The sequence below is a fragment of the Hyaena hyaena genome, unplaced genomic scaffold (genome assembly GCF_003009895.1).
Source record: "Hyaena hyaena isolate Hyena2069 unplaced genomic scaffold, ASM300989v1 scaffold_45, whole genome shotgun sequence".
Taxonomy (NCBI): domain Eukaryota; kingdom Metazoa; phylum Chordata; class Mammalia; order Carnivora; family Hyaenidae; genus Hyaena; species Hyaena hyaena.
In genome coordinates this window covers 4,531,209-4,557,679 of record NW_024080677.1, presented here as the reverse complement: position 1 = coordinate 4,557,679, position 26,471 = coordinate 4,531,209, and the positions used below count along the sequence as shown (strand labels likewise).

General features: G+C 39.9%; 1 protein-coding gene, 1 long non-coding RNA gene and 1 pseudogene across 2 annotated transcripts in view; 1 reads left to right on the top strand and 2 right to left on the bottom strand.

Moving 5' to 3' along the window:
• Window positions 1–1,488: 1,488 nt before the first annotated feature.
• Window positions 1,489–2,321, bottom strand: LOC120230659 (annotated as a pseudogene).
• A 154-nt stretch (window positions 2,322–2,475) lies between these two features.
• Window positions 2,476–13,452, bottom strand: LOC120230675. The gene is made up of 4 exons (XR_005528111.1): window positions 13,259–13,452; window positions 12,344–12,417; window positions 3,282–3,330; window positions 2,476–2,611 (listed from the first exon to the last, which is right to left on the bottom strand). It is a non-coding gene; the product is annotated as an uncharacterized LOC120230675 (long non-coding RNA).
• Window positions 13,453–19,533: 6,081 nt separating this feature from the next.
• TOPAZ1 (testis and ovary specific PAZ domain containing 1) overlaps window positions 19,534–26,471 on the top strand; it is a 106,979-nt gene continuing 100,041 nt past the window's right edge. The window contains exons 1-2 of the mRNA XM_039230343.1: window positions 19,534–19,876; window positions 20,442–22,902. Of these exons, the coding sequence (XP_039086274.1) occupies window positions 19,672–19,876; window positions 20,442–22,902 (2,666 nt within the window). The 5' untranslated portion in view covers window positions 19,534–19,671. The remainder of the gene's footprint in view (window positions 19,877–20,441; window positions 22,903–26,471) is intronic.

Sequence of the window (26,471 nt, the reverse complement as noted above, 5' to 3'; positions counted from 1 at the left end):
AAGGGTGTGGAGAAATGGGAATCCTCCTGGACTGTCGGTGGGCATGAAAACTGGTGCACCCGCTCTGGAAAACAGTTATGGAGGCTCCTCATGTAGAACTATATGTGTGTATGTGTGTGTGTGTGTGTGTGTGTGTGTGTGTGTGTATCTATATCTATACATATCTAAATATAGACATACATGTATAATAGAATACTACTTGGCAATGAGAAAGAGTGAAATTTTGACTCTGCAACAACATGGATGGAACTGAAGGGTATTATGCTAAGTGAAGTAATTCAGTCAAAGAAAGACAGATATCACATGTTTTCACTCATATGTAGAATTTGAGAAACTTAACAGAAGACCATGGTGGAAGGGAAGGGAAAAATAAATAGTTTCAAACAGAGAGGGAGGCAAACCATAAGAGACTCTTAAAACAAACTGAGGTTTGAAAGGGGGTGGGGGGATGGGAAAATGGGTGGTGATCATTGAGGGCACTTGTTGGGTTGAGCACTGGGTGTTGTATGTAAGTGGTGAACCATGGAAATCTATTCCCAAAGCCAAGAGAATACTGTATGTGAGCTAACTTGACAGTAAATTATATTAAAAAAAAAAAAGAAACAATGGAAACTCAGATGATTTGTTCAAAACTCAAAAATATTCATATAAAAGTGATCACAATACTGTAATATAATACAAAATAATTAAGAAAATATAAAATATGAAGAAAAATAATCTGCAATTACCTTTGAAAACCTTCATGACCGGTGTGAAGGATACGAGAGAGGAGGGTTATTGTGTAGGATGACTTGCATTGTCACTAACAGAATCATGGCTATCTATTGGCTCAATGGAATCTTTTTGTGCAATTTTAACAAGGAGCCTATCCAATCATCTAGAATGAAGCAAAGCATTCCTATGCTTATTCTTGCATGAGAAAGCAAAGGACTGTCCATAGGTGACTTGAAGTGACAAAAAAAACACACTAGTGCCAGTTGTAGGCACTTCCAATGTTCTGAAAAATCACTGATTTCTGCCAAACACAGTGGCCTGAGACCAAGCCTCCAAGCATGGGAGCCAATCACCCACAGTCTCACAGAGAAAGGGAGGGGGGAGAGAGAAACCATTGGTTCACCGTGATCATATGACATTCAGCATCACATATCACTCTTATTGCAAGATATCGCTCATTTGTCAAGTTAAAATTTATTAGAAAGGTTTGCTCATCTTGCAGAACACTCACAGGACAAGTTACTTGCAAGCCAAGGTTTTGCTGTACATTTAAATAGTGCATAGGTGACTGCATGACTACAGCATTGGTAACTAGATAGGTAACCAATTCAACTAGAACCCAACAACTGTCTAAATATTTAAAATACAGCTCTTGTTTAGATCATACTTTGTTTTGATCACCTTGTTGGGAGGAAAAAAGCCTGTTCATCAATTTGGAAGTGTATTAAGGCCAAATCTTCTGATATCCATTCCCAGAGATTTCTTTCAGCTTTGCTAAGCCTCCATTTCCAGGGCAAGGCCAAGTTTGTGGCCTCCAGCATGAATGCTCTTGCCATCTACCAGAATAGACTAGCCTCAGAGTCTGAGTGTAGTCCATTGCATTTAGACTAGAATTGTTGACTTTTGTAGAGATAGAAACAGTGAGATCCAATTGATAGTTTCATGCAATGTCAAAGTGATAGTAGTCAGTACCTCACATCCAAGCAAGATTTACTAAAGTGTCAAGATCTTCACATACTTTCTGATAAATTGATCTTCCAAATTCTGTCCTACCAGTGACATTAGTGTGTAGATGGAAATCCCAAGTTCTGCAGCCCACTGCAAAGTTAATCTTTGTCAGCTGTGATTCGGCACTGTCCAAGGTCATCTGGTACCCAGCAAGCCAGCTCCCATAACCAAAGACAGGTGAACCATGGATTGCATGTCCAGCAAAATCAAAGTCAACATCACAACCAAGGTTTACACATTCCCTCCTATAAGAAGTCTTGATTTTACCACTATTCTTACCCTATTTTTTGAAAATGTAATATCAAATGTTAGTTTCAAACCTTGATAAATCCAGTCTTCAATTGTATTTCTATTCCCAGGATGTTGCCAATGTTCTGCGTTTCTGTGAAAGTCAGACCATATCCACACCATTTATATTTGGTCTCTACGGTTCCAGTAACTTTCCTAGTGTTTGTCTTAGATGTTGAGAATTCCATACCACTGCATGACTTTGTTTTCACATCCAGTTTCACCAACCCAAAACCAAATCCTTTGTTGAAAATATCTCTGGCCGCTTTGCCAAGGTCAGCCTATGATGGAGGAGTACATATTGGCCACATCTGTAGGTCACCATGGCAATGCCATAGATCTTGTGTCTCCTAAGGGGTCTGCTGCTGCTGTTCCATTAGCAGCTAAGGCCACTGGGCTCACTCAGTGTCAGGCTGCAGCTATTGCAGTTGGAGGGAGATATGAAGGAGTCAAATTGTGGTTATTTTATTAAAAATGCATAATTTGTACATTGAGCAAGCATTATAGACATGTGGAAATAAAATGAAACTTATGTTTGTCTTCCTCTGATCCTCTAAGCTTTCTTCAGTGAGGAATAATAGTCTCCAGGCCTGGAAGAAGACTTGCATAGGATGAAATTTCTGGTTACTCACAGATAGTCCTCTGTTGCTTTTAGCCAAAGATAGTATCAAATACAGAAATTAAAATGTCTAGTCCCATGTGATTGTCAAACTCTGACTTTTATTGTCAGTTGGAATGACATTGGGTTATCTCCCCACTAAGCTCATTCCTGCTTCCAAATGGAAGTCTCCAGTAGGAAAAAGGGATTATCCTTCTCCTTGCACCTCTTTCCCAGCTCAATACTTTTCCTGGGCTCCTTTCTTTTCCCCTTACTAGTAGTTTCAGAGAGAAGCTAAGCCTGAGATGGGCCAGGTACTGGAGTAATTGAGTCTAAGTATTGGACTTGCAAATCCTGATTTTCACATGGGGTTAGAAATATCGTAATGGAAAGGAAGTGACAAGTCCAGATACATCCTTCCCAGGATCTATTACTTTCTATCACCATAAGTTTTATGGGTCCCCAATTTTTAAGGATTGTATTGTTAAATAGGGATATTTGGGTAAAATTACAAGAATGGCAGAGGTCCCATGAGAAGCCACCATAGGATCGCATCTCCAGCCAGGGTCTGGTACATACTTGGCATTGAAGGTTTTGGTATTCATTTTTTCTCAGTTAGGCTTTCTTCTATTTTTGTTGTGAGAAGAAAATGTTAATATTTGATAGTACTTACCCAAGATCCATCTTCTGGTGCTTTAAGTATGTTGTTTATACCCCATTGTCTGTGAAGAGGAACACAGAGGCTTTGGTTAGTATTGTGAGTGGTATTGTGAGTATTAGGATTATAATAGAAACATAGACAGATGTCTAAGTGAGAAAAAGTCCAATTTATTGAGAGTCTATGTGACGGATAGTTAGACAATTCATCAGTGTTAATGGGAACCCAGCATTCTCTGTTAACAGAGGAGTCATTAGATGAAATAGGAATTTCAGGATCTTCCAAGGAGAGTAGGTCAAACATAGGAGGGCTAAGAAGATGAGCCTCGTAGGTAAAAGTAGAGTGTAGGTGAATAGAAGCAAAAGGTAAAGAAAGCAGACACATTAGTAGGAGTATTACCTTAGTTGAGTCAGCAATAAGGCAATAGACACATATTTTTAGGGATCACAGACATGCCTGTGTTAATTAAAACCTCCTTAGCCTGTGAGGTTAATTTTTTAACATCACCCCAGGAGATGTCTTGGTTGGCTGAGTGATCAATCTTCCTCTTCTTTGGATTTGACATTCTGCTGAGAGGGGCCACCGCCATCAAGTTTGAAGTTTGGTATTGGATTCTTGAGTCCCTCCTGCCAGCTCATGATGTGGTTTTATTAACCAAGCATGTACCCACACAGGACCTTGAGGAAAAAGCACAGCAGCAAAACCTCTCCCCCCAGGTTAACAATTCTCTTCTAACAACCCTTTCAGGTTGACTCCTCATTGGGCAATCTATACCATACCTTGGGTTTCAGGAGTTCATGTTCCATTTGAAAATGTTTGAACATTGCAGAATGAAAGTTTCTGTCTGATGGTAAATGATTTAATGTCAATAGGACTCTCATTAATCTTGTCCTAAGGGAGGCATTTTCCCTCTTTCTTTTTAGTGAGAGTAGCTTTAAATATATTTAATGATGGCTTGAAGTTGTAGCAATGAAGGAGCATTGGCATTAGGTGGAGACACATAGGCGAAAATAACTAAACATGATTAGAAAAACGAAAAGAAAAAGAAGCCCAAAAAAAGTTCTTGGATAGTTGATAAAAATTTTTCTCTGTTTACATAGTTTTATGTTATTAATTTTTGTTTGGTTTAAATATATTTTTTAATTTTGGAAATTTTTACCCATTTGTTTTATGATCTTAAAGATGTTAAATTCCTGTATTTGTTCTAAAAGTTTTTTTAATGAATCCCTTTATATATGAAACATATTTTGTAAAAGTATTAGAACAATAATTATAAATAACAAAAGATTTTAAAATGGACGTGGTTAATAATTTGAGAGTTCAGTATAATGCAGTTTATAAGGAAATTGGGTTATTTTTGTGACATATAACATTTTGATAAATAGAATATCAAGTGATGACCTTATACCAAAACATTAAAATATTAGGAATTTTATTTTATTTTATTTTTAATGTTTTTTTATTTATTTCTGAAAGAGAAAGAGAGACAGTATTAGCAGGGGAGGGTCAGAGAGAGAGGGAGACACAGAATCCGAAACAGGCTCCAGGCTCTGAGCTGGCTGTCAGCACAGAGCCTGATGCGAGGCTCAAACCCACAAACCGTGAGATCGTGACCTGAGTTGAAGCCGGACGTTTAACCAACTGAGCCACCCAGGTGCACCTAGGAATTTTATATATACGTTTGAGTAGTTATAGTATTCAGCTAAATAATACAACCTAAGGTTTATTGGTATTTGTTGGATACGGCTTTTTAAGTAACATATCAAATGAAAAGGCCCATTTGGTTAAAAAGATTTTATTTAAAATTTGAATCTTGGGAAGTTTGTTAAAACCGCAGAAAGTTATAAAGCATATCCTAAATAGGATTACAAGTCATTATAAATGTTAGTTATTTTTTAAGGCAAATATGTAGGTTTATATAGTTGTTGGCAAAACCTAGCTCCTTTAACATTGAGAAGTTTTGACTAAGTAATTAGAGACCTAATAAAGACAGAAAATAAAGCTTTGGCTTTTTTGGCAGATAAAAGAGAAAAGACTTGTTTACTTTGTTTTTTCCAAGAGCAGATCCACAATCCAAGAAAACTGTCTTTTGAACACAAAGAAAAGTATAATTTTAATTTTGTATCAGTGTATTTTTTAAAATCCACCTATTTTAGGGGCACCTGGGTGGCTCAGTCGGTTGAGCTTTCGACTTCAGCTCAGGTCATGATCTCACGGTTTGTGATTCAAGCCCCACGTTGGGCTCTGTGCTGACAGCTCAGAGCCTGGAGCCTGCTTCAGATTCTGTGTCTCCCTCTCTCTCTGACCCTCCCATCACCTTGCTCTGTCTTTCTCTCTCTCTCAAAAATAAATAAGCATTAAAAAAAGTTTAATAAATAAATAAAATCTATTTATTTTAACCTTAGTCTATCCTAACCATACTTAAATTTTTCTTCCAAAGATTTCCCTTCATGAACCTTCTACAATTTTCCTTTGCATTTAGATTTTGTCCCAAGCCATTTTGTTCCAAACAACCAGTCTCAGTTTGGACAAAATTACTTTCCTTTACCTTTAACAAAAATGTATTCCCATTCTTTATGTCTTTTTTATATATCTCCTTTTCTACATACAGAGTTCCTTTCCTTATTTTCATCAGTCTTAATTATATTTAATAGAATTTTAAGTCTTAGAAACCTTAGTCTCTAGTGAAAACTAAGTAGTAACCAATTGTGAACTGTTACATTAGAATTCTTTTTTAAAATCAATTAAGTATAAAGCAGCTTTTCCAATAGACCCAAGTATTTTTAGTTTCTCTGTAATGTCAAAAACATAAACCTATGTTTAATAATTAATGTTTCAGCATTCTATCTGATTTGGGAAAGGCTTAAATGTCCAATGAATTTAATTTTAATTTATTACCCAGACAAAACTTTAAAGTTTTAGGTTACACCAAAGACCTTGAAAGCTACCTTAACAACTACCTATGAACCCGGACTTTGGGCTACTTTGAGATAGAAGTAGCCATTATTTTAAGTCATCATTTTGTTAACAAATCGTAATAGAGATGTGTATGTGTTTATTTGATCTTTAGTAAACCTAGGTAGAAAAAGTTTTACATTTAATGTTGATAATTTTAAAGATGGGTCTATTTTAATTAAATCAATAAATTTAAATTATTTTACATACCAAATATGTTCCATTTGGATCCACTTAGAAGGTTAAGCAAATTGTTTACCATTGCCAATTTTTATTTGGGGCATTAGTGAGGAAACACGAAGTGGGCCATCAAAGTCTAAGGGTGTGCTCTTTGCTCTTTGACAGTGAGAGCTGGAGGAGAAGCCCACGGTGCCAGGGGCACCCAGAAGGTGTACAAGTCAGTTATGTAGGTTGTACCCCCAGGTGGTGTAGAAGTAGGAGGAGAGGAAGAAAAGCAGAAGAGGCGAGATGCCACCAAGAAAGCTGGAGATGGAAAGAAGCCCAGAGGACAGAGAAAGAGATCTCTTGTTAGCTCAGGTAGCTGAGCAGAGGCAGAATTCTTTTTGTCTTTTTCTTTTCATTTTTTTCAAGTCTTGACAACTATTTTAATCAGGTTTTCCTGGTAAAGCATGAATAACATGTGGCCTAAGTTCCATGTGTGTAAATGAGAGACCTTTATTGAGCCAAGAGCATTTTTTAAGCAGCGCCCTATACGCTCCCAATTGGCCATTTCAAGGGACTCCTCAGCTGGGTACCGTGGGCATTGCTGATAAATTATGGAAAGCAATTTGGTTAAATCTTTGTCTGGGGCTTTACATCCTGATGAGTGCAAAAGCATATTGCTCCGTATGTACATTCTGCTGTTTAGATAGTGAAACTCCCATGACAAGCAGACATGAAAACAAAAGTAAAAGAAACCAGAAGATGAGGGGCTCCACACACCTGATTGGACTAGAGAAGATGAGGGATATTTTTCTCGTCTGGTTGTGAGCATCGAGCACCAGTAGTTCCCACCTGAATGAGCAGACATCCTTTTTCCTTTTTTGGGCCTGAGAGACGATCCAGTTGGATCTGCTGGACCCTGTTCTGGTGTCACTTGTAAACACACACTGAAGGAAAAGTTCTCAGACACTAGACTGAGTGGACGTGCAGGGCTGCCTCTGCGAGCCAAACAGCCACCAACAGAAAACTGCACACAGTCTTTACTTCATGTTCACCAGGTATAAACATCAAAGCATGTTAAAGCATGGGAGGAAAACACAGAGCCTCCAGACATAGACCAAACACACATCTGGTGTTTATGTGAAAGCACACAGGGAAGATGGGCAGTTTCAAGGACTGCTAGGCAAATACAGTGGGTCTGTCCCCTAATTGCTCCTGGAAGATCATGGGACTCTGTTTTCATAAGTGCTATCCGTTTGACAGCCTTAACACCAGAACATCACTGATGTTATAGTGATTACCTCATTTACTTTCTCAGGGCTTACAATACATTCTCTAGAAATAACTCCACAAATGGGTCAGGTTCCAGCTCTGGGTCTCCCAACTAGATGGAATCCTGATCAAATTTCCAATCACTTTCATGGAAGCCACCTTTGCTGGGCTTTTGTCAATAAATATCACCTTCTAATGGAGGGAAAGGGATGGAATTCAGCTAGGCACCAGTTCTCACGAAAGGCATCCTTTCAGCAAGATCCACATTAATGTAATCACAAGGGTCCCTAAATGTGGAAGATAGACTGTCAGAATGATTGATGTGAAAAGACTTGACTAGGCATTTCTGACCTTGAAGGTGGGAGAGGCCACAAGCAAGGAATGCAGGCAGCCTCTAGAAAAGGTAATAAAATAGATTCTCTCCTAGAACCTTCAGATAGGAACACAGTTCTGCCGACACCTTGGTTTTAGCCCAGTAAGACCCATTTCAGACTTTGAACCTCCAGAACTGCAAGACAAATTTGTGTTGTTCTAAGCCACTAAGTTTGTGGTAATTTGTAACAGCAACAATAGAAAACTAGTACAAATAAAGAATGGAGACAAAACCAGGAGATTCCAACAAAACATCAGGGCCTCGGGCAAATAAACGTGTAGACTTTGGAGATATGTTGCTTACTTACTGCCTATGGCACTTGCGAGTATTACTTAAGTGCTATGTGCTTGAGTTTCCTCATCTGTAAAATAGGCTAGTAACAATGTTATCTAGAAAAGTGCCTTATAAATTGATCTATTAACGTTATTAGTACAGGATGATATGGAAGCAACTAGAATGATCCCTTACCTGGACTATCCTTATATGAAAATCACCAAAGAAAGATGAAGACTCCCTAGTTATCCCTCAGACTCTGCATGTCCCAACTCTGACCCCATTCTCAATCCTCTATGCCCTCTAAAACAAATGGTCCATCAGGAAGATCCTCCATATCATCCTGAACATTCCCATCACTTTCCTGCTCTAACAGAAATCTGCTCCCATTACAGGACATTTTCCCTATAGCCTCCTTCATTATGGCTGCAGAGAATTTGAGTTGGGGATATAGTTAGTTTGGGATTTGTGGGATGTAATGATGAGTATCCCTGTACTTCAATGCAGAGTTAAGTTACTGTTTACTCTGCTGAACTAGGAATTATTTCTTCTGCTGTACACAGTACCCAGTGTGGGGATCTATGGGCCAGACTTCATAACACATGATATGAAAGTGGTCTGTAATTCCCACCACAGAAGTAAATGGGCCGTGGAATTAAAACAAGATTTAGGATAAACGGGACCCAAAGTTTATACAGACAGAAGATTGGGTTCTCATCAATGCTCAGTTAAAATAAAATCTTCCTTGTTTAATATAGTAGGTGATGCAGCATATGCAATTATAAATTCATTAGACATTTATTTTTTGATGTATAGAAATAAATTAAGACCAGTCAGATGAAAATAAGCAAAGTATGTTTATCCAGAACTTCAATGAAGTCAGCCACCGTCACTCTGACTTGTGCAGAGACTCCAAGGCAAACAGAGGAGTGGAAAAGTTTTCTAGTGGAAAAAAAGGAAGACTTCAAGTGTACCCTGATTGGAGGCTGTTGGCATAAAAAAGCTGGAGGTGGGTTAACTAGGAGTGCTGTGTCCTATATGATTGATTAAGGGTCATATCTGGCTTTCCCTGATTGATCCTATGTGGGAAACAAAAATTAAGGTAGCTATCGGGTTTTACTCAAAATCTGGTCATTTGGGACCACTTGGTATAGGAGCTGTTGTCTGGCTTTCTGGACCAGTTGTTAGAGATAATGGTCTGACTTTCTGAGTTACAGATAGTAGACTAGCTTCCTGGTCTACTTACTATAGATAATGTTTTGGTTTCCTTGGCTGGTTGCTGCAGATTGTGGGTCAGAGTTCTATTTTTATGTAGAACTGGTCATCTGGTCATTGTCTATGTGTATATCCATCCTCTCAAATGCTAATCACATGAAGTAAAATTTATCAGGATTCCTATGTATTCTGGGCACAAGCCTGTAGCAAAGTGCTGCTTTGTAACAGAAAGTATGGCAGTATAAAGACACATGTTTATATTTCCAAACCACCACTTATGAACAAATTTCAGTTGGCTGTCCTGGTAGAAACACCAGATTGTTTATTCTCTCTACAGAAAAATATTACAAAACTATTGTCAGGTGAAGAGGTAATCAAAGAGTATGTAGCCAAAAAAGTTAAGAGAAAAGTTATAATAATATAGACATATATAATATATGACAATATAGAAATTATACACATAATAATGATGTTATGCTACTTTTATGGACTTTGTGATGATTGCGTTGTCAGTTTTTTTAAACCTATAGTCTCATTTGAAAATGAAATACCATTTGAGTATCTGAGAAGGAAACCAATTTCCAAAGAAGTAAGGAGAAAAGGTGTGAATAATTGAACCCCGACACATCTGGGGTAAAAAAAAGAAAGGTATGGGAGAGGTTGGTTAGCACAGCCATATAATATTGAGATCATCAGTGAAAGGGTTAGCCTTGACAAATAAAGGCTCTTTTTGTGCAGCAGTAGAAAGAAAAATGAGAGACTAAATATACAAAGTGACAATGGTCAGATCTATAGAAATAGGAACTCTGACTCCCCAATCTACAGCAACCTGCCCAAGAAATTAATCGCCTTATGTACAGTAAACAGCCCAGGAAGCCAGTCAGCTGTAAATTAGACTTGTAAGAAGTCAGATTGCTATCTCTAGTAACAATCCAGGAAGTTAATTACTTCTGTAACAATCAGCCCAAAGCGGCTAAGACTTGATTAATAACTGACAGCCTCCCTAATTTCTGTCCCTGTTTCCAACTTAAGACAAATCAGAGAAAGCCAAATATGCATCCCTAACCAATCACACTGATAGCCCACTTGTAATTTTCCCAGGCCAATAGCCTCCAACCAGGGCATGCCTGAAGTCTTTCACTTTTTTTAACTAACAAGCTTTTCCACTGCTCTGCCTGCCTTTGAGTGTCTGTAATGGTAGCTGACACCCAGGTAGACTTTGCTTTTCTCATTTGCTTTTGTCTTTATTTCCTTCAGGAGAGGGAACGGATAATGACAGAGATCTAGTGATACAGAGAAAACTGGAATCTCAGAATGACTAAGAACACCCCAGAAAAGAAGACAGTTTCACCTGTGGAGCCAAGTGTGGAACTGAAGGCTTGAGAAGATGGAGAAGGTTTGGAGAGGGTGATGTGGAGAACAGAGTAGGGAATTAATAATATGAAAGGGATACGGTGTGATGATTTTTGAGCAGCCAGATGATGGTGTTGCAAACATCCTGTAAACTGAAATGTGTAATTTTAGAGTAAAACTTCAATGTTGACAGGGCCAGACAGGAAGTATAAATAAGCAAAATTGGTTGAGGACAGTAGGGAATAGTGGAGACTGCGGCCAACTGCAGAGCACTGCCCTACCTGAAGGGGGAGCAGCTATTCAACTCTCCTTATGAAGTTCAGATTTGTTTTTTATCTGACAATGGTCAGTGAAGGTCTCTCTTTATAGCAACATTTGAGCAGAAGCCTGAAGGAAATTAGGGAATGGAGCATGTGGATTCCGGTGGAAAGAAACACTCCAGGCAGAGGACAGCAAATGCAAAAGACACAAGGAGAGATCATACTTAGTGTGCTGAAGTGGCATGTGAGAAGACCAGTGGGTGGAACACCATAAAGAGGAAAGTGATAGAAAATTAGGACAAAAGGATACTGGGGACACGATTAGACTTGGCCAGGACTTGGATTTTATTTTACATGGAATGGGTAGCCTTTGGAGGGTTTCTGAGCCGAGGCAACTTGATCTTAATGAAGCAACTTGACTATTATGTGTGTAAAATTAGAAATAGGGAAATCAGGGGCCCCCTGGGTGGCTCAGTCAGTTAAGCATCTGGCTTTGGCTCAGGTCATGATCTCACGGTTCGTGGGTTCGAGCCCCGCGTCGGGCTCTGTGCTGACAGCTCAGAGCCTGGAGCCTGTTTCAGATTCTGTGTCTCCCTCTCTCTCTGACCCTCCCTGTTCACACTGTGTCTCTCTCTTAGAAATAAATAAAACATTTTTTAAAAAAGAAATAGGGAAATCAGTTACAAGGTTTTTACAATAGTCAAGCAAGAAAGGAAGGTGGTGGCCTGACTAGGGGACAGAAGTGATGGACATAATAAGACATGGTGAGGTTTTGGATTTAATTTTCAGGTAGAGCAGTTTGCTGACGAATTATATGGGGATGAGAGGGCAGGCCAGTGAGAGAGAGGATTCCACAGTGAGTCTAAGGTTTTTGACCTGGAATTATGGAGTTATTGCTTGCTGAGCTGGGAGAAGAAACTATTGAAAGATCAAGAGGTATTTTGGGGGCATGTAAATTTAAAATGTAGACTAGATATGATTTTAGCTTGAACAGAGCCCAAGGCCTATGTGTAAGTAGTTTATTTGGGAGGTACAGACGCCTGCAATAGGAAAAGGGAGAGTGGGACCAGGAAGGGAGGCCGGTAAAAAGTTGGGTTATCAAGGTTGCTGCCATGTACAATGAAAACTAAAATCTTCAAAAGTACCAAAGAGAATATACAAAACGCCTCCAGGATTGTTTGTCTGAAGTGTCAGGGGCAGGAGCACTTACTTACCAGCTCTCCCCGCACGCTGGTTGACAATTTCTCCAGGGCTGTTAACATCATTGCACTTTCTAGTTGCCCATTCCCTAAAAAAAAAAAACCAGATGTCTGCCCTGGGGAATTGAGGGAAACTCCTGGGGCAGAAATGGAAAATTCTTGCTGACAGCTCTCTGCTAAGTGAATCAAAGCCTGAAAGGAGCTGTTTATCCCAGCCACTTGAATCAGAAGCAGGGGCGAGGGACTGCAAACAAGACAGAGTGCTGGAGATACAAATTTGGAAGTCATCGGTGTATATATAAACATACATAATGTCCTCTTGAGCTGGAAAGGGACTAAATAGAAGGAAATTTTTCCTGTCACACTTCAAATCAAACCATTTAAGCAACAAGCAGCCATCCATTCTACCCATTGCTAAGCTTGACTTGAACATAGTAACCACTGGCATAGGCCCCTTCTATCTGAGGCTATCCCATATTATAGGGAAATGGGGATTCCCTCCTCCACAAAGAAGATAACAGACTGCAATGATGGCCCTAATTCATTTTTTTTAAATATTTTTATTTATTCCTAGGAGAGAGAGAGAGAGTGTGTGAGCAGGGGAGGGTCAGAGAGAGAGGGAGACACAGACTCCGAAATAGGCTCCAGGCTCTGAGCTGGCAGTCAGCACAGAGCCCGACGCGGGGCTCGAACCCACGAACCATGAGATCATGACCTAAGCGAAAGTCGGACGCTTAGTCAACTAAGCCACCCAGGCGCCCCATGATGGCCCTAATTCAAATGGAAAATTTTACAGGCATAAGTATAGGATCCCTTACAGAGATGCTAGTGTGAGGACAGCTGCACCATAGTCATTCCTGAAACTGGTGTGCAGCCATATACAGCCATATACACAGAATAAATTTGTGCTTGCTTCAGTCTCTCACTTACACTAGAAGTGGTTGTCTCCTGAAGAAGCCTTACTTGGAAGTGCAGGCAATTAAGAAGCAATCAGAAGAAACATTTAGGAAACGATTGATTCACAGCACTTTTAAATTACTTAAAGCATTGGTAAATTGAAGAGCTTAGACTAGACAGTTTCTAAGGTCCTGTTCCCCTCACAGATTTCCACTGTGTTCCATTTTGGACTTGTTACATTGAGTAATTGAGTTATTCTGCCTCAATGACACAATCAAAGGCTTTTGTGATCAAAGACCATGGAGTTCCATAAGCCAGAGGAAAAGAGAGGTGGCTCATCCGTGGCTGATCTGGATCTGAAGCCCTCTAGTGGGTAAAGTTAATTGAAATTCCCAAATCTGGACTTTAATATCTGAAGTAAAATATTTGGCCCTCGATTTTTTTTCCCTAGAGGTAAAATAGGATCATCAAAAACAAAATACCCCATACATTTAAAGATTCCAATATGTTGTAATTTGCTGAACATCAGATTGTCTAATATTCCTGGACAGAAGATTTACAATCTAAAATTGAATAAGAAGCTAACCCTGGAGAAACTATTGAAAATACTTTCAATAGTATTTTCAAAATACTTTCAATAGTATTTTCAAAATACTTTCAAAAAGAAAGGTGATCATATCTTGGGAAAGTACCATATTTATTTTTGCGTTATTCATTTTAAGATGGTGAAAGAATGTCTCCTGACTCTGTGTCAGAACAGAAGTCTTTTCTTTTGTACCATTTGCTCCTTCCATCCTCATCCTTAGTTACTGGAGTGTGTGTGTGCGGGTGGGGAGTGTCTTTTACCAGAAAAAAAAAAAAAAGAAATTAAAAGTATTTTAAAGAGAGGAATGTAATGCAAGAGATAGGCTAAATGAACAGAGAAACCAAACAGGGTTTCATGATTCCCAGAGATTCATTACAGAAAGCCAATGCCACCCCTTGAAGCAAAGGGACTTCAAGGTACCTAGTGGGAGCTGCACCACAGTAAGCTTGACCAGCAAGAGATGGAGTCTCAAAGAAGATGCAGCTGGTGTCTGATAGGCAGCCTAAGGTAGAGAAAATATCCCTTCTCCATTCTTCTATCAGTGTCCTCCATTGGTCAAATCTTACCCAAAGCCAACTGACCCAGGAGTGTAGAAAACACCCTGTGATTCATAACAGGGCAGAGGAAGGGTGTGGAATTGCTCTGAGTACAAACTGGCCGGTGACTGGCATGACACAGAGTAAAAGTAATGAAACGCCCAGAGTTCGAGAGACCCCAAAAACAGACCACCAGAGACCAGAGTCAAAGCCAATAGGCAAGGGTCGTTTATTTGCAGGTTCGAACCTGGACCTCCGCGCACTCATTGCCGGTGACGCTGAGAGGCCCCGAACAAAGTCTTTGCAGCCTTTTTATAGACAGGAGTAAACAAGTCGTGGGGAGGGACAGGGGATCTCTATGGTTACAGGTTTGTCATTGGTTGATATTTAAATATGAACATATACCATATTTGATTGGTTCCCACCATCAGGTTTTTGGCGGGATCCAATTACAACATTTAGGGTACCTTTGAATTCAGCCAATCATAGAGCAAGTCTAGGGTCTTGTTCGGCGACTAACAGGTTAACTTCTCTCTCCCTAGGCCCTTCCTTCAGTAAGGCGGAGGGTGGCTGCTGGCCTTTCCTGATTGAGTGTTGCCAGGGTAGTGTGGTGGAGTGATGTGGTGGCCAGTTTCTTCGGCCTTGGGCAGTGTGCAGCTGCCTGATAGTTCCGGGGAGGCTGAAACTCAAGCCTTAAGCAATGGTACAGAAGCGGAAGGAGCTAGTTAGGTTTTAGTTTCCCGTAGTGCAAGCACTTGTACAGAAGCAGAAAAGCTGGTTGAGTTTTTGGTTTAGTTTGTCTAGGCCCCTCAGGACCCAATCATGACTTTTGAGAATCCTTTGAAAATGACCAGTTGTGAGGTGAGTTTAAAGGGCCCATATGGGGTTCAGACAAGCAGTGAGAAATTGGCTAGTTTGTATCTGCAGTTTCCAGCCTTGACTCAGACCATAGGAATGTTTCTATTTTTTTTTTTTGATTAGCTGAACTGAGGGCGGTCTGAGGATGGCTTTAGCGTTGAACAGTCTGAGGCTTTTCCTGGGACTGGGACTGGGGCTACGTGCAGCCCAAGGTTTCTCTTAATGGAGGACTTAATTTTTGGCTCTTCAGTAATACTGTCAAAGCTGATAAATATTAGCAATAGAGAGGTTTGGAAGTCTTCTGGATGTTTGTAGAAGTAGACCATGGATCTGTAGGACTGGCTTCATAGGCACATGAGCTGTGTAGTTCCACAGGGCCCACAAATCTGTGCATTAATAATCTATAGCTGTAGTTGTGGAATGTAGAGAATGTGGCTCTGCTGTCATCCTTCCAGGATAGAGCTAGGACCAGCACACACAAAGGACACTAGAGAAGCAGTGACCCTGAAGTTACTTTGAAGGCTGAACAGTAGTGTCAGTCAGGGTCCAGAGGCAAGGGGAAGGGATTAATAGAAAAAGAGAGGGAACTAGAAAGAAAGGACACCCTGACTCTCACAGCAGGTTGATTTTGTGCGGACTGAGATACAAGCCAATAGGTATAGGTAAATAATTATTCTCCTCTATCTTCTGAACTCCTAAGTATGTGAGATCTGCCACTAGAGAGATTGAATCCTTTTTTGGTAAACAACTGTGCCTGCCCTTTCCAGAAATTACCAAGCACAATGAAAGGATTATGATAATCATTTCACAGAAGAGAACAGAAGATCCATGAAAACTTGTAAAAACACACCTAAACTCCTCAAGTTTTCTGTGAAAGCAGTTTGGTATGGGAAATTTGAAATCTGTAATAAAGATTAGAAATTTCTTATTCAGAACACTCAGTTGCTTGCTTTGCAATTTCCTATGCTACTAAGCTCTTCCTGTTCCTTTTTAATGCATTGCTCAACAATTATGAGTTATAAAAGTTTTTAAATTCTTGGTTCTATAGCTGTCTTTAAGATAATCTGTTTTTATTCAGACCAAAGAAGCTGGACTCTTGAATTTTTATCTTTTATTTTATTAAGATCTTAGTAGCAAAAAGTATTTTGTAGGCAATATATGTCAGAATTATATAGGATCTATCTTTTGATATATTGAGGTTTTTGTTTAACAAATCAACCTAATGTTTACAATCTGCTAGGCATTGTTCTAAGTGCTTTACAAATATTTGCATACAAAACTACCCATATTTAGTCCTCCACTGGGGCCCTTTCACAAAAAGAGAAAAACAGTTTAATGCATACAGTGCACATTAAGCAGGAGAAACTTCAACAAAGAGTAACTCAAAGTGATGGCTTAGAACTCTGGCCTATAAGACGCTATCATCTTCAACAAAGAACAATACCTTTGTTTAGAAGTGGCGGGTCGGGGCGCCTGGGTGGCTTAGTCGGTTAAGCGTCCGACTTTCGCTTAGGTCATGATCTCGCGGTTCGTGGGTTCGAGCCCCGCGTCGGGCTCTGTGCTGACTGCCAGCTCAGAGCCTGGAGCCTGTTTCAGAGTCTGTGACTCCCTCTCTCTCTGACCCTCCCCTGCTCATGCTGTCTCTCTCTCTCTCCTAGAAATAAATAAAAAAAAAAATATTAAAAAAAAATTACAAAAAAAAAAAAAAAAAAGAAGTGGCGGGTCAAAGGAAAATGGTTTTAGGCTTCCTAGGGTGGCAAACTGTAAGGAGATCAATATATGGGGAGCAACTAATAGAGTAAGGTTTATTTGCAGATTCCTCTAGTATCATCTCTATGGTGGTAAAAGTCTAGAGTCATCTCCACTAAAGCAGAATTTACATTCTGCCTTTAGGCAGAAGGGCAGGGGGGAGGGAGTTAGAAAGAGCTTTTCCTGTATTTTCTCCTTCCTAATTGTCTTCAACTCCAAATAATTTTTATGTCAAAGAGTCATATTTGGGGGTAACATATTTGGTTTCCTTCAGGAGACACTGTTATTTCATTCTACAGGTGAGAAAACTGAGACACAATGTGAATGAGCATGTAGCCTGAATTCCCTAAAATAGCTTTTTCTATTCTGTTATTCTTTTAAACTCGTTTCCCTTTTACTGGGGTTTTTCACAAGCAGAAAGAATCAAGTGAAGTTTTTAGATCCTTTATACCTCCCTTACCTAAGTTCGATTTTATAGACACTCCTAAGGATACTCTTTTTAAACTGCCATAGTATTCTGTTCATCATACCTACCATCCTTTAATGTCCACACACATAGTGTTAAAAATCACCAAGTTTATCTTAAAACATACAAAATGCAAAGATTAACAGAAGGTATCTGCCCTGAAAGAGATAGAAAGAGCTGAAAACAATGTATTAGCAGGCAGGCAGGTATACCTGATGCTCCTTGTCCCCACCACACACACACACACACACACACACACACGTGTAAGGAGAAGAGTAACAGAGAAGCTTCCTTGAGGGGTGATCCTCATACTAAATCTTGAAGGGGAATATGTAGTTCACCAGGCAGAAAAGCAAAAAAAGAATTTCCAGGACTAGCATGCAAAGACTCATAGGCATGACATAGCATGTAAAGAGCAGGAAATGTGTGGTGTTAAAAGACAGTTTCCCCCCAAAAAGATAAAATCATGACTCTCATAGAGATGAAAGAGAACCATAAAAGGTTTGGAATTCTTTCTGCTAGTTTTAGTCTCTAAGTAAAGGAGGTTCATGAAGGGCAAATCTGGGAAATGCCAGGATCTCCGACATGGGAGGGGCAGGACAAGGCCTGGTAGCAGGTGGAAGCTTCACTGAAATACTACAAGTGTCACCAGCTAGACACCAAGACACCAAGGTGTATGTTTACTGTACACCTGCTTGTATTCACTGACCTTTGTTCCACATTTTTCCTTAAGCTCTTTTCTCCAGCTCACCTCTTAACTCGGGCAAATGGGAAGTAAAATCTCCCTTAAGCCATAGCGACTGTCCTGATAAGACCTCCAGCCAGCCCAGGCCACCCAGACCGATTTGAACCTAACGCCTGACTCATGCTTGTGCAGATGGACCGTGGAGTGACCTCTAGAATGACTGATGATTACCAAAACCCATCATAATACTAAAATCTCCACCCAAGAGGGGCCCTTGGCTGGCTCAGTCAGTTAAGCATCCAACTTCAGCTCAGGCGATGATCTTGTGGTTCATAAGTTCAAGCCCTATGTATGGCTCTGCGCTTACAGTTCAGAGCCTGGAGCCTGCTTCCGATTCTGTGTGTGTCCCTCTCTGCCCCTCCCCTGGTTGTATCCTGTCTCTCTCCCTCTCTCTCTCTCAAAAATAATAAATAAACATTAAGTAAGTAAATAAAATCGCCACCCAAGAAGGATCCCCAGCCTCATTTACATAACAAACAACATATATGTAGTCATGTTTCCTTAAAGCACATGGACAACTTATACCCACCCTACATATGATGACAAGGCTTCCCTATCTAAATACGCATCAACTCTAAATGAAAGGAACCCATTCATCCCTGTTCTTGGGGCCATGGCTTTGGAAGCCACTCCCATTATCTCCTTATTGGTTGCAAATGAACTTTTCTTTGTGACAACTCAACCTGGTGCAGTTTCTGGCTCACCAAGGAGCAAACTCAAGGCTGGTTTAGTTATACAAGGACGGAAGTATGAATACAATTTAGGAGACTCGTGCAGTAGGTCAGTCAAATTCTGAGAGCCAGGGCTAAAGTGATGGCAAAGAGGAGAGTGGCTGACAAACACAGAAAATAGAATCAAGCAGATGTAATGAATGTGGCCGTGGCGGATGAAATGGAAAGAAGGGGGGGGGGGGGTCTCTGTGTCTAGATTCTCAGCTTACACAAATGGCTGGATAGTGGCATATCCACCAACACAGGAGGAATAAATAAGCTTGTCGTGGAAAGATTAAGCTCAGTTTTGCATATCTGGAGCTTGAGCTGTCTATAGGGTACGTGGGTCAATATATTGAGAAGGCTGAGGGGAAAGGACCCCAGAACACTTGGGGTGGTTAGACGCCGCCGGCTGACGGTCGTCTTTGCTAGCGGCTACGCAAGAGGGGCGGCAGGTGAGAGAAGGGGCCTCCGATGGTTGCCGGAGGTTCCGGCCTAGAAAGGCGACACGTGCCACACCCCCAAGCAGTGTGGCCTGCACGCGCAGGCGGCACAGGCTCGGGGCACTTCCGCCAGTTAGGCTCCGCCCGGCCCGCCCAGAGGACAGCGCGGGGCCTCACTTCCGCTTCCGCCCTCGCCCCGGAGCCAGACTGGAGGCGGCGCGGAGCTGGGCTGACGGGCAGGCGGTAGGAACAGCGCGGCAGGAGCGGCTTCGCACGGCTGGTGGTCCCCTGTGGGTGGGTGCGGCAAGCCTCGGCTGGCCTTGTCCGCGGACGGGGCAGGCCGCCCGGGGCGGATGCGGCGGCCGCTGCCCTCGGACCCCGCGACGGCCCCCGGCCGTGAAGACGAGGCCCCAGGCCTGAGGAAGCGAGGCCGGCGGCCTGGGCCCAGCGAAGCGGGAAGCTGTGGCGCCGAGGCCAGGGGACGCGAGGAGAGCAGGCAAAAGAGGAGAATGGTGGCCCGAGCGCCTGGGAGAGAAGAGGTGGAAAGTGACAAGTCGGGTGAGGCGTCTGGGACTGGGAGGGCCGCGGTGAGGCGGCGAGAGGGGGGCTCGGGGAGGGGGGTCGGGGTCGGAGGGTGCCCTTCACACCGTCAGACGCTCAGGGCTTAGAAGCAGCGAAAGAAGCGGAGCAGTCGGGAAGACGCAGTAAGAAAGCCCTCCGAGGTGACTCCCGTTCTAGCGTTTGCATCTCAGCCTTGACCCATCGTTGTTTCCCTCTAGTGTTTAACTTGAATTTGCATTGAGCCTTACGGATGCATGTGTTTGACCGGGAGCCCTTGGTCAGAATTACTTTAAGAGCAATTCCTCCTAGCGGTCCGTTTTGGCTAGTGTGAAGTGGTTGGTGTTGATGCTAGCAGTTATTCGGCTGCCTTGGAGTTTATACAGGTTTGTATGGCGTTCCTTAGCAGAAATTAGGTTTTTCATTTGAAACCAGATGTATATTCCCATACAGCTATTCAGGGAAATAAATGTGGATGGCTTCACAGTTTTTTATTTTAAGTGGTATTCCTTTTTTCCTCCTCAATATAAAAATCTTTTCTGGTATGTTTTGTTGTTTTGATCAGCCAAGGAAAAAAGAAAAGTTACTGACGCCTCAAGTGATGATCCACAGCCAGGGATTGACCTGGTAAGAAAGGAATCATTAACCAGTTCGGAATCTTTCCAAACAGTGGAGTGCAGTGAATTCCAAAGTATGGCTTTCTTGCAGTCTTTGGGTAAGGAGAGTTTCATAGAAGGTATTAAAAGAAGAATTCAAATTAAAAAACATAAAAGCTTAGAGAGCCCACCTCTCAAAATAACTGAAAATAAGGCCACACGAAATATTAAGGTTGAATTCCAAGATGAACTGTACAAGAATACTCCAAAATATTCTTGTAACAGCTTGTCGCCTGGAGTAGAAAATAATTCCATTTTAAAATTACATGATTGCAATTGTTTCCCCCATTCCAAGGGTTGTAATGATGAAAATAACTTTGCATATAAACCTGATGGTGGATGTATGCAAGTTCCAGAAAATTCCTCCAAGTTAAAGAAAGAAAACCTTAGGAGTCTTGCAGATAAGAGTGACACAAATAATATTCCTCAGCTCTTACAAACGGAAGAAAACTTATTGGGAGTAAATAAGTTATTACTTGAAGAAGCTGATTTACACCAAAGTAAAACTAATGGCTTGCTTTCCTGCCTTCAAAATGAAAAAAATAAATACTCAGTAGGGGAGAGCCATATTGGGAGAAAACCCAGGAAAAGGATGAAAGTGTCTGAAAAAGAAGATGAAACAGTTATTGAGATGAACTTCTGTAATGTGTATAACAAATCTGACTCAGTGTTACAAGAAAACCAAACAGGTGCTGAGGGTAAAGGAGCAGAGACTTTAGAGGCTAAAAAAAGTCCTTTAAAAGTTTTGAGGAAAGTAAACCATAATACACTCTCACCAATGGATCATTTATTAAGTCTTCCAGAAATAGGAAAAAAAACAAGTCCTGAACATCAAAATGCTATGTTTCAGAAAACCCTTGAGCCACTTTTGGAAGAAGAAACAAAGAACGTTTCAGAGCCCTTAGGATTTAGAGGCATGGAGCCAGAGGAGTATTTTAAGTCGATGCAAAGCTCAGTAGTGAAATTATCTAGTGATTGCCATCTTACTGAAAAGAGATCTTCGCGGGAAGACTGGAGAACTGAAGCTGAAGAATCGAACTTAGGCTGTCACAGAACAATACCGATGACTGGTAAAAGAACTTGGCCTTGTTATTCATGTGCTAGAATATCTGCCCAGTGTTGGAAAAAATCTTCCTTGCCGGATTCAAATAACTTTCTTCCTGGGCCTCGGCAGAGTTTTAGGCAAGATGATTTTCTTAAGCACCAAACAAATCAAACTCCCTTAATTGATTCTAAAATATCATTACAGAGTACCATAACAGAAACAAATGGTGAATCTTCAAGCAAAGAAAAATTGAATTCTAATTTAAATTGTTTGTCTTCAGTTTCTGCAGTAGAACCTACTTTAACGATTATAAAGGAACCTGTATTCAGTGATGATAAAAAGATGAAGTCAAAGGAACAGAGCAAAAGTGGGCCAGAGGTAGTTTCTAATACTGCTAATGATACTCAGCCAACTCACGTGACTCAAAACTTAACAGGAAGTAAAAAAAAAGATAGAGGGAATTTAACAAAACTTAATTTGACAGTGACTTCACCGGATGACCAGGAAGCAAATAACTCTACAGGCAAAATGATTAATCGAAAAGCATGCATTGAGAAGCAAACACTTCTGGTTCCAGACTTGGTTAAAATATTGAACACAGGACGGCTGACTAATTTTAAAATTCCATTACTTAAGAATAAAGGAGAAAAAAGAAAAGAAATAAATGCCAGGTCATCAGAGAGAGATGTGTATAGTCCCCTAGAGCTTCTTGACAATTTATCTGGATCAGAGGTAAGACAAAATAAGAGTAAAGAAAATGTCTCCATAGTAACATATGGACCTCAATCTTTGAGTATACAAAATAGTGTAACTCCAGTGCAAGCTAATTCTGACTCTTTCATCTGCAAGAATTCCTGTAGTATTTCCACAAGCTTTTTAAAGAAAGGTAATGATAATAAACCATCTAACTACATCTCTGAACCAAACAATATTATTTCGAACAAGGAAGCTGTTTCTCTCACAGTTGAAAGAAATACTTTTTCTTGTGATCTTGGGTGTATAGAGAAAATTTGTGCCTTCTCTAATAAACAAGAAACATTCAAACCAGTTTTCTCTGAAGTTAGTGATAAAGAAATGACTAAGAACTTTTCAGAAATTAAAATGGAGTTTCCAGATATTCTTAAAGCATATGAAGATGATGTCCTTTTAATTGATGTCATTCAAGATGACCCAGATCTCTTTGGGGTCTCCAATGAAGGGGAGCTCTCATTTACTTCAGAGGTCCCTATGATAAACCAGGAGCCCAAGGTTGCTGAAGAACACCAATCAACTGACTCCAAGCACACGGACCTTCCAGAAAAAGAAGAACCAAGTGATGACCTGAGGTATGCATGTTCAAGTATGCCTTTTGGTGCAGATTATTGTTGGGGTTTTCAAAAGCTTTCTTTCTTAGGTATCACTGATTTATTCAGTGATCATTGACGCTCCATTATTTTTTTAACCCAGTTATTTACTGAATGTAATATAACATTACTGCTGAGACCGGAAAATGTCATTATGCTAAAATTTAGAGTCAAAATAAAGCAATTCTGTCTTGGATATTATGGGCACATTAGCAGTTCAGAGTTCAAAATGGTGGTTTGTAAAGTGGCTTTTAAAATTACTGACATTGATTCTTTTAAAAATGAATTAAATTTATTTTCCTATGTTCTTTAATTATTACAGATATTTAGATATACTTTTATTTCAGCTTTTAACCCATTTTCTGTGTCTTCCTTGTTAGATAAAAAATGTCACTTTTCAAGGAACATAGAAGCCTTGGAAAAGTTTATTTGACATACTTAGGACTTGAGAGTAGAATCAAAAGTTAAACCAGTTTTCAGAAGAAAATGGCCTAACATTTTTCTCATGGTTCTACTTTTAAGGTGATGGTTTTAAATGATGATTTAGCCCCCAAGAGAGCAAATTTGCCTAAGGCAACTTTAAATGGAACCAAGTAGTAACCTTCACGCTCAGGAATTTGATCTATTCTGGTTGGTCCAATTTTTATTTTATGTCATGTTTTACTAAACTTTTATGATTCTTCAAGCTCTAATTTATACGTCACAACACTTAAATAATGGAATGTTTTGTAAACAGACTCAAGGAAACATGAAAACCCTTTACACTAAGATTCAGTGCTGTATAACTTAAATCTCTTTGGTATTTATACATTTTATTTAGTTGCTTTTGTGATATATTCTTGATTTTCTTAGTGTTTCAAGAACTTTTAACTTATCAAATAGAGTACTTTCTATTTGTCAAATGGAGGACTAAGAGCTTTATTATGTATTTTTAGCAGTATAATGAGATAGGATGATAATTTGCCCATTTTGAAGATGGAAGAAAGAAAGATGACAAGTTGTCTCTTATCTAGGGTCACACTGCTAATAACATAATCTGGATTTGAACTGAGGCCTGTCTTTAGAATTAGTGCTAAAAAAAAATTTAATGATTAAAAATTTGATCTTTATGGTCTTTTAATCTACTTGCCACCTATCAGCTATGATATCTTTTAGGCAGATTATTTTACTTTATCTTAAAAAGGGAAGATACTTGCCTCTGTTTTGTGTAGGTTAAATCAAAGTGTAGATTTTGGTTTTAGCGTGACACTGAGTGAGGAATAAGGGTTCAAAAGAAGAGAGTTATTGAAGGTGATTTTAACTCTCGTTATACTACATTTCCTTTGAGGAATACAAAGAGAAATTAGAGCAAATCCTGCATTTAAATAGAGCAGACATAAAGGTTAGCTAATAAGATGTTGACAATGAGCTACCTCCAAAGGTAGAAAGAGAGAACCGTGAAGTGTTAGAAAGTTTGTTTTGTTTTTTTTTTTTAAGAGTAATGGCTGATTTTGAAAAAAGTGATACATGTTCGTTAACATTTAATGTATACAATGTAAATTAAATGACTTTAATTTACATTGTATACATTAAAAGTATAAAAGGGGGGGTAATCCGGGGTGCCTGGGTGGCTCAGTCTGTTAAGCGTCCGGCTTCGGCCCAGGTCATGATCTCACAGTTGGTGGGTTCGAGCCCCACGTCAGGCTCTGTGCTGACAGCCAGTTCAGAGCCTGGAGCCTCTTTCAGATTCTGTATCTCCCTCTCTCTCTGACCCTCCCCTGCTCAATCTGTCTCTCTTTCTCTCTCAGAATAAATAAAACATAAAAAAATAAATAAAAATAAAAAATCAATTGCTAACAATTTGTATTCATCATTCCAGACATCCATTTAGGCATATACTTAGATATATTTTAGATAAATTATATTGTTATTTTTTAGTAAAAATATTTAATTTATTATTCTTAATTGAAGGGAGGGGGTACTAAAGTGAAACTAAAGGGATTGCTGAAACAACATACTTCTCTATCACAGGAGAGATTCATTTCTAAAAGTCCCTCTCTGAAGTTAATAAGAAAGATTATTTAAAACCTTGAATTTTATCATCACTTTAAAAAATTATGTTCTTGGGGCGCCTGGGTGGCTTAGTCGGTTAAGTGTCCGACTTTCACTTAGGTCATGATCTCGCGGTTCATGGGTTCGAGCCCCGTGTCGGGCTCTGTGCTGACTGCCAGCTCTGAGCCTGGAGCCTTTTTCAGAGTCTGTGTCTCCCTCTCTCTCTGACCCTCCCCTGCTCACTCTCTCTCTCTCTCTCTCTCTCTCCTAGAAATAAATAAAACATTAAAAAAAAATTATGTTCTAACTTCAGACAGCAGCATTTGCTTTCCATACATGAAAGATGAACATAAATGTACACTTTGGCTTTTCCACCAGTCTTGCCCCCAACTTGTTTGTTTAAAAAAAATGTTTTATATTGTTACACTTTGTGCCATTTACATTCTCAATAATCTGAATTCCCAAAGACTCTCTTAGTTATATATTTAAGTTGATTCAGTGCCTACCATCACTCTTTGTACTTTCCTGTACTTTGGCTATTTTGATTCATTTCTTAGTTGGATAGATTTCAGAGCAATTTTTATTAAAGAACAGTTCATGATTGCTGTGTTCTTTAAGATCTTGGATACATAAGAACAACTGTTGTCTAAACAAATTGGGTATAAAATTTTCAGTTTATGTTTTTCCTCTTTACAACTGTATAGTCATATACAACCTGTTTTCTGGCTTTGACTGTTGTGGAAAAGTCTGAAGCCAAGCTAATTCTCTATCATTTCTCTTTAAACTACCACTGCTGCCTTTTCTTCTTCCCCCCCTGACCCTCCTGTTCCCTTACTTCCCCCCCTTACTCCTCCCTTTCCCCCTCCTTCCCCTGTTAGCAACTATCATTTGTTTCCCCTACTTTCTGTCTTGAGATTGGTAATTATGTGTCCGTTTTTCCTGGAGCCTGCTTTAGATTCTGTGTCTCCCTCTCTCTCTGCCCTTCCCCTGCTTGCGCTGTCTCTCTCTCTCAGAAATAAATAAAAACATTTTTAAAAATTAAAAAAAAGAAAGGAGGACCCACTTGGGTTTGCAGTATCAAATTTGCTTCAGATAATTTTTCTGATTGTCCTTGAATTTCCTTTCCCTTTATTTCAGAAGTACCAACTATACTTTTATTGGCTCTTTATTTCATATCTGCTTCTGAAATTTTTCAGGTAAACTTGAAAATTTTCTCTGTTGTTATGTATTGCATTGTATTTTTTAATTGTATATTTTTAGAGAAATCATGAGCTAGGGAAGAAGGGCAGAGAGAGAGAGAGAGAGAGAGAGAATCTTAAGCAGGCTCCACGATCAGTGCGGACCCAAACATGTGGCTAAATCCCATGGCCTTGGGATCACAAATTGAGCTGATATCAAGAGTTAGACACTCAACTGACTGAGTCACCTGGGTGTCCTCTAAGTAGTTATTTTAACATTTTAATTTTTTTCTGTAATACAAATACCAATTTTAATCATCCACAGTGCTAGGATAAACCTTA